Source organism: Tauraco erythrolophus, chromosome 1 (genome assembly GCF_009769465.1).
Source record: "Tauraco erythrolophus isolate bTauEry1 chromosome 1, bTauEry1.pri, whole genome shotgun sequence".
Lineage (NCBI taxonomy): Eukaryota > Metazoa > Chordata > Aves > Musophagiformes > Musophagidae > Tauraco > Tauraco erythrolophus.
In genome coordinates, this window is record NC_141465.1 from 5,167,460 (window position 1) to 5,183,156 (window position 15,697).

At 45.3% G+C, this 15,697-nt stretch overlaps 1 protein-coding gene across 2 annotated transcripts in view; it reads right to left on the bottom strand.

Moving 5' to 3' along the window:
- GSK3B (glycogen synthase kinase 3 beta) overlaps positions 1-15,697 on the bottom strand; it is a 166,304-nt gene that overhangs the window by 50,678 nt on the left and 99,929 nt on the right. For both annotated transcript variants that reach the window (XM_086618339.1, XM_086618415.1), the window contains exons 4-5: positions 3,612-3,722; positions 580-710 (exon numbers count right to left, since the gene is read on the bottom strand). In XM_086618339.1, the coding sequence (XP_086474465.1) occupies positions 580-710; positions 3,612-3,722 (242 nt within the window). The remainder of the gene's footprint in view (positions 1-579; positions 711-3,611; positions 3,723-15,697) is intronic.

The window sequence follows — 15,697 nt, forward strand, 5'->3', positions numbered from 1 at the left end:
GTATCAGTTCTAGGATGGGGGCTGGATTCTAAAGGGGATTCACTGGAACAGATACTGGAAATAAATGTGCCATTGGAAACTAGGATACAGATGTCCAATAAGAGCTTCGATTAGAAGTGTTGCTTCTGATCTTTGAGTCTCTACAGTATTTGAAATATTAAGTGAACTGGTGTACATTAGTAGACTAATGAAGTGTAATATTAGCCTTTTTAGGTTACTATGCCACTGTACCTGTCCTCTTTTCCCTAAACACATTTCACCCTAATATTTGGTTGTATTTTTCCATGCTGTGGTATTTTCCCTATGTGACAGCATATTTATTTTATTTTTCTAATATCTGCATAAATTACAGGCTTGAACTTTTAATTCCCTCTCACTTGATATCCTTTTCCAGCCCTTTTTTCCCCTCTCCTCTTATATGAACTCATTTTCAGAGGAAAACAGAACATCAATAATTTCTCCTTCAAAACTACAAACGAAACCCTCTGAGGAATACAGAGGATTTCTTTGCAAAGTAGTGCCCAGGTTCACTTTGAAGGAAGCTCTTTTCACCAGGTTTCAGGCCACAAATGCGCTTACCTTCCGAAGTCACAGAGTTTTAGAACAGCTGTATCAGGGTCCAGCAAGAGGTTCTGTGGTTTTATATCCCGGTGGCAGATCCCAAAGGAATGGATATAGGCTAAACTCCGGAACAGCTGATACATGTACAACTGGAACACAGAAACATTGCATGAGGCATGCTTTCCCAGTCAAAACAGGGAAAACAATTAATTTAGCACAAACTCTTATTAGAAGAAAAACAAAATCACAAAAAAGACCCTACTGAACACGTATTAGTGCTATGAAGATGAGCAAGGTATTTACATGCCTTCCCCATCAACCCTTTGCCATATACCCACACATGCAGTTCAAATCTGTTCATTTGTCCTTTCAAAAATGAGCACAATTCTAAAAATAATCGTGCCAGCTTTCCAACATTTATAAATAATGGAAATCATAAAAAACACATACAAAATAAAGGTGTTTCAGTTTGCTTTATAAATCAGCCTCTTCATAGAAAAGAAGTATTCCAGGTTACTAAAAACAGAAGAACCCTAAAGAAAATGCCCCCTCAAAAACTCCAAGAAAACCCTTTAGTTGATGAAGTTAACAGCATACTAAATGCTGCCCAAGGACTATGGTAGTGTCTCAGCCTGTCACTCGAGTGAATCTTGAAGTTTCTCTTGGTGAGGGGACAGACTCAATTTCAAATCTCTGGGCAAAAAGAGAAGGCAGATTAAAAACAACTGTTGGGAATAATTTTATGCAAGGCACAGCAAACAAGTATGCTGAGGGAGAGTCCTCTCTGCTCCCTTTCCAAGGCATAGCAAGGAGGAACACAACAAAGGGAGATGTTACGAAGCCAAGAGCTTCACAGGGCAAGCTGGAGCTACACGCTTTCCGCTATGGAGAGTAAAGAGCTGCTGGATACAATTAGGGCTGTAAAGCATACGCAGTCATAAAGGCATGGGAAACCCTGTTCCAAGGTTGACAACAGGCTGCCAGGTTATTTATCATCTTTGTCGTGTCCCCCACAAGGTTCCATTTAACATCCAGCTACAGGCAGGACACTGTACCAGAGATGCACTTCCATGCTTTCCCTAAGCATGTTCTCCACAGTTCAGCTTTAACAGTCTGTAAAACCAGGTGCAATCACCAGATATTGGTATCAGGTCATGTTTGCCTCGCTTTCACCACTATCGTTGACTTTACGCTTTCTCTCTCCTGTGTTTTTTATTGTTTGTTTGGCAGGGAAAGTACAAGCGGGAGAAGGATCATCTGAATTTTGGCTCTAGGTCTTCAGTTTTCATATTTGTTTCTGAAAACCACAATCCTGAATAAAGGAGAGCAAACAAACATGTTTTCTGAATCGCCTGCTCTAAACACGTTGAGTATGCATTGTGCAAGTGTATTGCAAAATAATGTAGAAGATTGCTCTAAGTTGAGGAGTCAAGTCAACACACGTGGGATTTAGAAAGAATGCCTTTTCATCTCCACACAGCAAACTCTAAATTTCCAAGAATTTCTTACCGCATGTTTGAAGTTACAAATAAAAATTAACAAAAAGATGACTAGAAAAGCTTCCCTCCAGTTCTTCAACAGTCTCCCTGTTGCCCAGGGAAGAGCAGCTCTCTGCCTACCTAGATATCAATCAGAAGTCAACAAATAGGTATGATCTGACTTTTGTGTAGCCAAGATGTCTGGAAAATTGCAAAAGTTTTAGTGACATCAAGGTAATATGATTTTTTTAAATGCAGGATTATGAGAAAGGCTTGCCTTGCCAGAAATGTAAGAACAGCCTTCCAAGCTACCTGGAACGGGAAGTCCCAAGCATCTAGCAAGATGAAAGAGCTGAAGCAGAATTTTCTCTCCAAGTATAAGTAAGGGCAATTTTTCAGGGGTTCCCATAATGAAGAGCAATTAGGGCAAGAGTACTGACAAAAGATATATAAACAATTCATCAAAAGTTAAGCTAGCAGATTTTTGGGAGCATGTAACCTGAAGACACGCTGTTCCACGAACAGACCAAACAGAGCGACCCTGCAGCAGAAATTGTTACTGCTGGATGATATAATTCCATGCTTTCCTAAAAACATGTGCCAGTGCTGGCTATGGTGGAGACATGTCATTTACAACCTAGGCATGTACAGTTACGGCACAACACTGCATTATTGGAATAATTACTATTTGCAGCTTCATCTTTGTAACTTTCATCTTCTTTCAATCAAATTGAAGTTTTTTTTCTTAAGCCCACCCTCATGTTAAGAATTACACTTTTAAAGAGGAGTCTGGAGAAATCAATACAAATTAGTAACATTTGTTGCTAATTTCCATGTAATGTTACCTCGATGCCACCTTAACAATTTAACGCCCTGTGAAAACACCATCATTGACTAGCATGTGGACTGTGGTCACCAAAACATATGAAATGGAACTATGAGACTCAGATGGATCACGTTTGACAAAAAAAAAAGAGCAGTTTTATTCTTTTTAACCACTTTGTAAAAGACAACAAAAGATGCAGACAACTTCAGTGAGGTTTTGAGGCTACAACGTGCGTACAAGCATCTTACTCCAGGTACTTACTCAAGACAAGAGGCAATGAGCTCCAAGTGGAGACAAAACCACGCTTCTCATGCCCACAACAGAAGCACGTGAGCTCTTACTCATATGCCACGAAAAGGGGAAGATAACAGATAAGAGAACAGTATTCTTCCTGACATCCTCTTTCGGTTCCTGACCTTTGTACTATTGGTTCTTCGTCATCTCAGGAAATGGAAGCTGCTCATCTGGCTGGTGTCAGTCTTTAAGCTGCTTCAAAACCAAAACACTCCCTCACACTTGGTCTCCCCGAACCATTGCAAGATCTTTGTGAAGCGAGAAATTGGGAGTGCTTGCTTTAAGCCTCTAATCTTCCTAACAAATAATAAGCGTAATCTTTTTTTTTTCCTTGTCTCAAGATGTACATGCTCCGAAAAACGTCAGAAAGCTAATTATGTCAGAAAAGAGGTATTCACAGAGTCAATTCCTACAATACCTTCTCCATCTAACCACATCTATCAGTTACCTACCTTGACATAAATCATAGGGAGTGTCTGTTTGGCCCGACTATAATGTCTGGCAACTCTGTATACTGTTTCAGGAACATAGTCCAGCACCAAGTTGAGGTACACCTCATCTTTCTGAAAGAGAACAGAGAAGAAAAAAAATAAATCAGCAACAGATTTGAAGCATGAAGTACAATTACAGCATTCAGAGGAGCCACCAGGATGAGAAGGTTGTGGACGTTTTCAGTACATGTCTTCAGTGGGAGTGTGAACTGCACCAAACTGTTCTTCCTTTAGACTTTGCACTTGTGCACTAATACTTAAGTCAAACTTATGTTTAAAGTCACGTTAATTAATATGGTCACCAACGTAAGGCATTTTCTGATTATAAATGGGGACATAATTGTTCTGCCCTGACAGTATTTTCATTAGGAGGTATTTCAAGGTGACACCTCCACCGTTATTTAAAGAGGCCTAATAACTCATTAGTCCCTTACCTGCCAAAACCCAAGAAGTGCAAATTTAAAAATCCCAAACTCACTCCCAACAACTAAACATGAAAAAAAGTTTAAAAACCTGTCATCTTTTAGAAATGTTACTTTGATCTTACTGAATTCCTAACTATCAAAGGATTGATAATATGTATTAACCATTCCTAGACAGTAAGCCAGTGTTAACGTTTGTAACCACTCTGTTTACATGCATTTTGATGTCCCAGTAATCCCCAACTTCAACATGGAGCTGCTGGAGCGAGTCCAGAGGAGGGCCACGAAAATGATCTGAGGGCTGGAGCACCTCTGCTATGGAGACAGGCTGAGAGAGTTGGGGCTGTTCGATCATGTTGGCTGCAGCGATCATGAAGTGGTAGAATTCAAGATACTTAGAGAAGCAAGGAGGGTGCACAGCAGGCTCACTACCCTGGATTTCAGGAGAGCAGACTTTGGCCTCTTCAGGGATCTCCTTGCTAGAGTACAATGGGAAGAGGCCCTGGAGGGAAGAGGGGCCCAAGAAAGCTGGTTAATATTCAAGGATCACCTCCTCCAAGCTCAGGGGCGGTGCATCCCAACAAAGAGAAAGTCAGGTAGGAACACCAGGAGGCCTGCATGGATGAACAAGGAGCTCCTGGACCAACTTGGGCACAAAAAGAAGGCCTATAGAGGGTGGCAGCAAGGACATGTAGCCTGGGAAGAATACAGAGCGATTGTCCGAGCAACCAGAGATCAGGTTAGGAAAGCTAAAGCCCTGATAGAGTTAAATCTGGCCAGGGACATCAAGGGCAACAAGAAAAACTTCTATAGATATGTCAGTGATAAAAAGAAATCTAGGGAAGATGTAGGCCCTCTCTGGAAGGAAACGGGGGACCTGGCTACGTGGGATATGGAGAAGGCTGAGGTTCTCAATGACTTCTTTGCCTCAGTCTTCACTGGCAAGAGCTCCAGTGGCACAGCCCAAGCCACAGAAGGCAAAGGCAGGGACTGGGAGAATGAAGAACCACCCTGTACTGTAGGAGAAGACCAGGTCCGAGACCATCTTAAGAACCTGAAGGTGGACAAGTCCATGGGACCAGATGAGGTGCACCCGCGGGTCCTGAGGGAACTGGCAGATGAAGTTGCTGAGCCACTATCCACCATATTTCAGAGGTCGTGGCAATCTGGTGAAGTTCCCACTGACTGGAAAAGGGGACACAGAGCCCCCATCTTTAAAAAGGGGAAAAAAGAAGACTCAGGGAATTACAGGCCAGTCAGTCTCACCTCTGTGCCCAGCAAGATCATGAAGCAGATCCTCCTGGCGACTATGCTAAGGCACATAGAAAATAAGGAGGTGATTGGTGACAGCCAACATGGCTTCACTAAGGGCAAATCCTGCCTCACTAATTTGGTGGCCTTCTATGATGACATTACAGCACTGATGGATAGGGGAAGAGCAACTGACATCATCTACCTGGACTTATCCAAAGCATTTGATACTGTCCCACACGACATCCTTGTCTCTAAACTGGAAAGACATGGTTTTGACGGATGGACCACTTGGTGGATAAGGAATTGGCTGGATGGTTGCACTCAAAGAGTTGCGGTCAACGGTTCAATGTTCACGTGGAGGCCAGTGATGAGTGGTGTTCCTCAGGGGTCAGTATAGGGGCCAGTGCTATTTAACATCTTTGTTGGAGACATGGACAGTGAGATCAAGTGCACTCCCAGCAAGTTTGAGATGACACCAAGTTGTGTGGTGTTGTGGACACGCTGGAGGGAAGGGATGCCATCCAGAGGGACCTTGACAGGCTGGAGAGGTGGGCCTGTGAGAACCTCATGAAGTTCAACAAGGCCAAGTGCAAGGTCCTGCACGTGGGTCGGGGCAATCCCAAGCACAAGGACAGGCTGGGTGGAGAATGGATCGAGAGCAGCTCTGAGGAAAAGGACTTGGGAGTGCTGGTGGATGAGAAACTCACCATGAGCCGGCAATGCGCGCTGGCAGCCCAGAAAGCAAATCGTATCCTGGGCTGTATCAAAAGAAGTGTGGCCAGCAGGTCGAGGGAAGTGATTGTGCCCCTCTACTCAGCTCTTGTGAGACCCCACCTAGAATAATGTGTTCAGCTCTGGAGTGCCCAACATAAGAATCATAGAATCATAGAACGGTTAGGGCTGGAAGGGACCTTCAAAGGTCATCTAGTCCAACACCCCTGCAAGGAACAGGGATATCTCCAACTAGATCAGGTTGCTCAGGGCCTCGTCCAGCCTGGCCTTGAACGTCTCCAGGGATGGAGCATCCACCACCTCTCTGGGCAACCTGTTCCAGTGTTCTACAACTCTCATGGTAAAAAATTTTTTCCTAATATCCAATCTGAATCTACCTCCCTCTATTTTAAAACCATTACCCCTTGTCCTATCACAACAGGCCCTACTGAACAGCCTCTCCTCATCTTTCTTGTAGGCCCCTTTGAGGTACTGGAAGACCACTATAAGGTCACCCCGGAGCCTCCTCTTCTCCAGGCTGAACAGCCCCAACTCTTTCAGCCTGTCCTCATAGGAAAGGTGCTCCAGCCCTTTCCATGTCCAAGAAGGACATGGAGCTACTGGAACGAGTCCAGAGGAGGGCCACGAAGATGATCCGAGGGCTGGAGCACCTCTGCTATGGAGACAGGCTGAGAGAGTTGGGGCTGTTCAGCCTGGAGAAGAGGAGGCTCCGGGGTGACCTTATAGTGGTCTTCCAGTACCTAAAGGGGGCCTACAGGAAAGCTGGGGAGGGACTTTTTACAAGGGTGTGTAGTGATAGGACAAGGAGCAATGGATTTAAACTGAAGGAGGGGAGATTTAGATTGGATATAAGGAAGAAATTTTTTACATTGAGGGTGGTGAGGCACTGGCACAGGTTGCCCAGAGAAGTTGTGGATGCCCCATCCCTGGAAGTGTTCAAGGCCAGGTTGGATGAGGCTTTGGGCAACCTGGAGTAGTGGAGGGTGTCCTTGCCCATGGCAGGGGAGTTGGAACCAGATGATCTTTGAGGTCCCTTCCAACCCTAACCGTTCCATGATTATATGATTCATGGCAAGACAAGAAGCAAAACCCAAAGACTCGGGTATCACTTTTACTATCTAGGATCAGGTTAGAGGTCCATGTGAATGCAACACAGAAACAACAAAAGTACCTTTATAAGACGGTACTTTGTTACAGAATACATTAGCAAAGGAAAGGAAGGAGGATCCGGGGAACTACAGGCCTGTCAGTCTGACCTCGGTGACGGGCAAAGTCATGGAACAGGTTATCTTGAGTGCTATTAATGAGCACATACATGTTAACCGGGTGATCAGGCCCAGTCAACATGGGTTTATGAAAGGCAGGTCTTGCCAATCAAACCTGATCACCTTCTATGACAGGGTGACCCGCCTGGTTGACGAGGGAAGGGCTGTGGATGTAGTTTTCCTTGACCTCAGTAAAGCCTTTGATACAGTTTCTCATAGTGTTCTGGTTGAGAAACTGATAACTGCTGGCCTGGATAGGCACACCCTCCTTTGGGTTAAAAACTGGCTGGATGGCCGGGCCCAAAGAGTGGTGGTAAATGGGGCTAAATCCGGCTGGAGGCCGGTCACCAGTGGGGTTCCCCAGGGCTCAGTGCTGGGTCCAGTTCTGTTTAACATCTTTATCAATGACCTGGATGAGGGGATTGAATGTACCCTCAGTAAATTTGCGGATGACACCAAGCTGGGAGGCTGTGTTGATCTGCTCGAGGGTAGGGAGGCCCTTCAGAGGGATTTGATCAGACTGGATCGTTGGGCTGAGGCCAATGGCATGAGCTTTAATAAGGCCAAGTGCAGAGTCCTTCACTTGGGGTGTAAAAACCTGTGATAGTTTGATGTGTGGGGGGGTGTTCTGGTGGCAGGGGAGGGGATTTGCTCCCTGTGCCACCAGATCTGAGTCCCATCCCCCCCGGGGGAGGTTGAGCCAAGGCGGCGCCTCTGCGAATTGCCCTATTTAAGTTGAGACAAAGGGGCGGGAAAGGGCTTTTTGCTCAGGAGCGAGGAGAGAGCAGGAGGGCGCTGCCCTCGCTCCCGGCTCCCGGCCGAGCGGCCGCTCGGGCCCGGGCCGGCGCCATGTGCTCAAGATGGCGCCGGGGGAGCCGCATGGGGGACTCGGTAAGCGCCCCACTACCGGGGTGCCCGCCGGGCCGAGCTTCCCCAGAGAGGATTAATATCTAAGAGAAGACAACCACAACGACCGGGTCAGCAAAGATGGAGCAGGAGGAGGTGTACTGGAGCTGAGGCTTCCCTTGCAAATCGGTGTGAGATGGCAGGCGGCCCCCCTGCAGCCAGGGTGTACTCGGCGGAGCAGCGACCCACTCGTGGCCTGTGGAGAAACCCACGTCGGGAAGGAGATGCCTGAGCCCAGGAGAGGTCGTGGAGCAGGGGATGCGCGACCAGGTACTGTTGATAATGGGGCATGGAATGCACGACGAGGTCGTGGAGGCATCTGGAGACCGTGGGACGACCCACGCCGACGCGAGTGGCAGCAGCTCCCTAAGAGGCCGAGACTGGTAAAGCCCGAACTGGTGCGATCCATGGGGAGGATTGCAATCCTGCGGGCAGGACTTACTTTGGAAAAGTTTGGGGACTTTTTCTTTGTGAGTAGGGGATCCACCGAAGCAAGGGAAAAATGGTGTAAAGACTCCTCCTCCTTTAAGAAAGGAGCGGCAGTGAACAACATGGATGAACTGACCTCTACTCCCCCATTCCCTGTCTCCCTGCGCCGCTGGGGGGAAGGCAGAGCCAGGAACGAAAGGAAAATAGGGGGTGGGGAGGTGTTGTTTTAAGATCGGGCCTTGTTTTCTCTTTCTCCTCTCAAGTAACCGGTTTTCTTGTTCCCTTGTGTCTCTTGTAACTGTTAATAAATTATTTCGTTTTAAGAAGTAAGCCTGAGTCATGTTTTGCCCGAGACCATGTTTGGTGGGTGCTCCCTTTTCGGTTCTTGTCTCGACCCTCAGTCCAAAAAAAAAAAAACCACGACAAAACCCCAAGCATCGCTATAGGCTCGGGGAGGAGTGGCTGGAGAGCTGCCTGGCGGAGAAGGACCTGGGGGTGTTGGTTGACTACCGGCTTGATATGAGCCAGCAGTGTGCCCAGGTGGCCAAAAAGGCCAATGGGATACTGGCGTGTATCAAGAATAGTGTAACCAGCAGGAGCAGGGAAGTGATCCTGCCCCTGTACTCGGCACTGGTGAGGCCGCACCTGGAATATTGTGTCCAGTTTTGGGCCCCTCGCTTTAAGAGAGAGATTGAGCTCCTGGAGCGAGTCCAAAGAAGGGCGACCAAACTGGTCAAGGGGCTGGAAAATAAAACTTATGAGGAGCGGCTGAGGGAGTTGGGGCTGTTTAGCCTGGAAAAGAGGAGGCTGAGGGGAGACCTGATTACGGCCTATAAATACTTGAGAAAAGATGGTGGGGAGGTAGGGGAAGGGCTCTTTACATTAGTGATGGGTGATAGAACAAGAGGAAATGGGCATAAGCTTAGTCAGGGGAGATTCAGGTTGGATGTTAGAAAGTATTTCTTCTCTGAAAGGGTTGTCAGCCACTGGAATAGGCTGCCCAGGGAGGTGGTTGAGTCCCCATCCCTGGATGTGTTTAAGAATAGGGTGGATGAGCTACTTGAGGATATGGTTTAATGGGGATTAGGGATGGTTGGACTCGATGATCTCTAAGGTCTTTTCCAACCTAGAAATCTATGAATCTATGAATCTATGAAAGAAAGAACAAAGCAGAATTAAATGACAAAGCACTATAATCACACAGTGTCTAATTGTGGAACTGAGAATGTTCAGCAGTGAAAAAGGTCTTAAAAAGACTTACGATATTTTAACGCAGTCTTCTGTGCAAACCCTATCAGGGCTGTGAATACACTGAATGTTGGGGGGTGGGTATAATTAACTATCAGCCTGAAAAATTATTTTTGAAAGCTAGGTGAGTTAACCACAAGTAACCTCTCCCGCACTTGCTGTATTAACAGTCAGATTCTCCTATAAAGACAATTCCTAGAGGCTTTACGTGGATGGAAACAGTATGGAACTCTCAGGTCTTCAACTGGAGTCCCCTGTCAGCACGTCCACTGGCTGTGTATCTGAACAACCGAAAACAAACCTCACTGAGCTACAGCAATTCAATAACGTCACCGTGACTTAACACACCGCTTTGAGCCCGGAACATGGCATGTTCCTCTCCCAGCACTCTGTTTTCCTCACCTGCCTCTGTCCTGCCTCAGCCAAGAGCAACAGTCTCCAACGAGTAAAGAAACGGTACGTGGTAACACGCACAGAAATACACATCTGGAACACACAATACGCAAAGAATTGCTGGTTTTGTGTGTTGGTGAAGACTCAGAATTCAAGATCTCTGTTCGCCACTGGTTGACAGTAAATGCTTTTATTTTCAGGACACTAACAGCTCTTACCAATACCTCCTTATATGTCAAATCATCTTGCAAGGCCCTGCCTACATCACTCTTCCCTACAAAAAGATCATGTTTTTTTATTTTTAATATCACTGCTTAAATGACAGTGGTAATATCACCAACACTAAGCAAATGCCAACAGCCAACTACCTTGTATCTGCTCTTACGGTACTTCTGCAAAATAGACAAGGAGCAGCAGCCTCTGAAACCCTGCCTCTGCTGGTGCCTCTCCCAGTGCCATCCCAGGAACTGGGTAACAACATGAAGGAATCTGGGGACCAGCCTGGAGAACAAACTTTTTGAAATGGATGAGGAGGGACAACTACCAGCAGTGCAGAGGAAATACCAGACGGCTCTGGAACTCCATGGATGTGCAAATGTATGCAAGAAAATGACGTACTTATATTTTAGCACTTTCCCTTCTGCAACAGAGAAGTTCTTCTTTCCCTGAGTCTCACTCCAAGCCAATAAAAATCCACCACCACCTCTTCTTAGGTCAGAGGTTTCAAGGTATTAATTATAAAATACAGGAAATAAATGCTCTGAAAAAATCAAAGTTAACTTATGCCTGGTAAGGCAACCTGTATAACCAGAGAGAAAACAGTCTCATGAATATGAATTCTGTTTGATTCGGTGCAGATACAACCTGATGAATACATTGAATGCTTGTCTCTTGGAGGATGGGAATGTCTTATAGGTAACCAGTCACTGCACAGAGTGCTCCGCTACTGACATTCGCTACTTTCATTCAAGGATTCATGTTCCATGTATCAAAAAGATTTACATAGGAGATTAGAGAGACAGAAGAAGAATGAGTAGAAATGGAATTAGTGATTTCATTATCCCCTCACAGTACAAGCAAAAGGAGATATGTAAAACTACTACATCTGATCATTAAACCCTGTCTACACTACTTCACAACAGTGAGTTTGAGATTTACAGAACTCTTAGTTCATACCACCTTTGCCTCACTTTTCTCTCCGTTTTTATTTTTATTTATGTTCTGTTGGAAATGGGACTAATTCAACGGCATGCCATGACACAAGCACAACAAACCTCAAGGCATCTACATGGTGGAGATGGAGGTTTTACACTCACCCACCAATGCTTCTGAGTTTTGATGCTATCTATCCACAGTACTTGAACCAACAACGCGGGGTTTGCGTGGAATTGCTCCTGTGAAAATGAGTATCACACATCACCTAGAACACGAAGGCACACGAACACTTTTCCCCTAGCCAACAAACACCTTTTGATGTACCACTTGATGCACCCAGAGCTTTAATACCCAACTATAAAGGCAAGGCTTGTGGTGCTGGCCACGTAAGTAGCTGCATATCCCATTCCTAACCACAAGCAACTGACACTTCAGAAGTGCTCTGAATGACTGCTTTCATGAATTAAAGATGATTCAAGTGTTCTGACCTACCTCCTCCTGATGTCACCTGGCACAAATCTGATAAACGCTCAGAATATGGTTTTCAAGAGCCTTCATCCTTCTCTGTGAGCACAAACTGGGTGAAAATAACATTCAAGCTACTTGGATTCCCCTGAAGAAGATTCAGGAGGAGCTAGAAAGCAGTCATGGCCTGACGAGCTCTGAGGATGATGTAACCTCGTTTGCCTACCTCATGCATTCCTCCTGAACACATATTTTTCCAGTGACCCAGATGTAATGCAACAGGAAACCAGGTTAACTCAAAGAGCTTGCCAAATGAGGGCAACAGCCTGAGAATCAAGCGGGAGGATCAAGGCTTATCTTTCCCTTACAGCAAGCCTTTTTCAAACCTCTCCATGTATTCCACACATGACTTGTTTCCACACTGCTGTTTCAAAATTGCTGGGCTGGGAACAAACCGAGGTAACCTTACCATCAGGAGCACCTCTGAAACACCTCTCCAGAGAACAAAAAAGTTCAGGGGAGGCTGCATCATATAAATGACAGAAAGCAAACACAAGATGTCATTAAATAACTCATTTCTCCTTACAGACCTTGGGATTGATTATTCTTCCGCCTCCTCAGCAGGTGGAGGAAATGCACATCCACGTTCTCCAGTGCTTGCTGTGGTTATGACCACGTACTATTTAAAATAAAAAAGGGGGAGGGTAGGCAGTGAGGTCCTGAAACACAGGATCATTTCATTAGGATTTTGACTTACACAATGCAGCTCATGGACCTGCAATTGCCTCAAATGTTACAAGCTGCTTTTTGTCACTTGGCAGATAAACCCTCAGCTGACAAACATCACTCCAAAATGAACCACAGCAAAATACCCAGCACCCTGCAACTGAAGGGCTCTGCATCTCTCAAGAACCCACAATTTAGGCACCTCCTTGGCTGGAAACACTTTGTATGAGTAAATATTAATACATATGCCACAGTGAGAGGCATAAGACAGACTAGGACACGAGTTAAAACATTCTAGCAACTTCACTTTTTTCTTTGTATCAGAAATTGGAGATCATAGAATCATCTGGTTGGAAGAGACCCTCAAGATCATTGAGTCCAACTATTCGCCCTGCACTGTCAGGGTCCCTAAACCATGTTCCTCAACACCAAATACACATGGTTTTTAAACACCTCCAGGGATGGGGACTTCACCACCTCCCTGGGCAGCCTGTTCCAATACTTCACAACCCTCTCTGTAAAGAAACTCTTCCTGATATCTAACCTAAATTTCCCTTGGCGTAACTTGAGGCCATTCCCTCTCGTCCTGTCATTCATAACGTGGGAGAAGAGACTGACCCCCATCTCCCTACAACTTCCTTTCAGGTAATTGTAGAGAGCGATAAGGTCCCTCCTGAGCCTCCTCTTCTCCAGACTAAACAGTCCCAGCTCCCTCAGCTGCTCCTCATAGGACAAGTTCTCTAAACCCTTCACTAGTTTCCTTGCTCTTCAGATAAAGCAGGCTGCAAGTACAACTACTCTAGAGCATGAGCATTACACATTACGTGGCTGAAGACTGAGCGAAACTGCAAGCATTACCCTACTGACACAGGAAAGGCTGCACGGAGGTCTCAAACTCCACTTTTAAAACTCTTCTCTCCTTCAGTCCACACAAGTAATCTGTTTTAAGCACCATCCAGTTGAGCTTAACTGTGGCCAATATAAAGCAACGGGTATTGGATTTGAAGATTTGCTCTTCTGGATTGTACCTTGCAGGGAAAGCACAAATATTCCTTCTCTGTGATCCTCCCTCACCTCAACAAACCCTGAATTAATCCTGAGTGGTTTCTACCAGTTTTTGTTACTTTTTTTTCGTATATCACACGCACACCGTACAACGTGCATGTATAAATCTGCAATCAACATTAGTCAGTCACAGTCTAACTACTGCCCCTATTTCCCATCGACACAACGACAGAAGCCAGGGGGGTCACACACACCAAATGCCAGACTGAGGGTAAAGGGAAAAAAATCACAGGGCGTACTCTGGAGAACACACCAGCATCTAGTAAGATATCAGAACTTCTCCTGAACTGTCAGTCCTACCTGGAATCTAAGGACAATTTCTCTGAGCATCAAGGAATAGGATAAGATTAAGAAACTATTCTGGCACTCTTTCTCCTAGTTACTGGTCAGCATTAGGTGAACATGCTCATTTTTCGTCTCCTGGCAGATCAGTAACAGTGCGGCGGTGGTTCTGGTGTGGTTTGCAGGTGGTTTTTCACCTTTACACTTTTTTTGTTTACTTGTTTAATCCTAGATTATTCAATTAACCTAGTTTTCAGATGGACTCCATGCGATCAGCTGTATGAGCGCAATCGAGGAGGTGAACAACACAGGAGCTTCCTGAACTAACTTTGCATTTGGAGAAATAAATGTGGAAGCGTACTCAGAAGAAACTCACTTTACCTCCCTATTCAAGCTAAAAGCAAACGGATAAGCAATAAGCCTAAAATTAAGGAATCCACCTCCAGAACGCACTTTGTACCGGAATTATCCCAAGGCACCAGTATGGGGGCTATACGAGGTAAATAAGCCCATCAGTTTACTCAAGGGGACCACGTTTTACCGTATGGCAGCACCCCACCGATGATGTTTCCAAAGGTAGGTGCTACAGACGGAGCTACAGGATGGCAGCTACACAAGGGTCCTGTCAAAAAGCACCGCAGGATTTACCTCGGAGCTAGAAAGCAAGCAAACAGATTTTAGCATTTCACGTGGATTACACCTTCTTTCAGAGTGCACCATCTAAACATCAGAGTGTCAGTGTGGGGTAAGATGGGCCCTTCACCCTAGTTTGGCCATTTAGATTTAGACAACACACAAGGTTCAAAGTCAACAGTTTTCTGGCCTAGATTCAAAAAAAGGTTGGTTCACTTTTTCTTAAACCTACGACCAGCACACCCTTCACACACCCTTATCAAGCACCATGAGAGACCCACCTTCCTTCTCTTATCTTGAAGGCTGACATAGTACATTGAAGATACAAAGACTTTGGACCTGCTTTCCTAGACAGAATGAGAATTTGCAGCTTTCTTACTTTTAACTACTGAGTAGCCACGATACACTGGAAAAATTCAAAAAATGTAAAAAATGTTGTAGCTGACCGTATTCATACGAAGGAATGGTGACATCCAGTGGCCACATGTGCCTGTTTTTACTTGCAGTTTACAACCACATCTATTTCAAAACAGAGCTGTGGCTGCCACCAAAGTCAAGGAACCATAAGCCTTGAGGAGGTACAGCTGCAGTTTCACACGGGTAAATCCAGGGGGGCAAGAGCAGTTGAAGACTCAACTTCAGTGTTCAGAAAGACACCAATACTTCCTATTAGTACTGCAAACGTTGGGCAAAATACCTCCTTTCCTACTCCCCTCACTGCTCATGACCGAGTTTGAGAACTGAGATCTGTCCCAAGACTTCTGTTCCTATACCTACTTGTCCAAACTCAAATTGTTCTGTAATGCTCATTACTTTTCTACATAACACAGTCTGGTGTTGGTAGGAACTGCAACTGGGTCAGCTGTGATGGTAGCATAAGGGCAGAAGTCAAGCCTCCCAATATAATTCAGATTTAAGAACTTTCCTATGTCTTGTTCTAAGACCTTGTCTACCTTAGATGATTGAAAAAGTCCAGGTTCTTAGGTGATGCACTAAGCCTTTCCCCTTCATTAAAAGAAAAAAAAAAAACAAGACATTTTCCATCATAGTTTTCTCCTCTGAAGAGAGACTA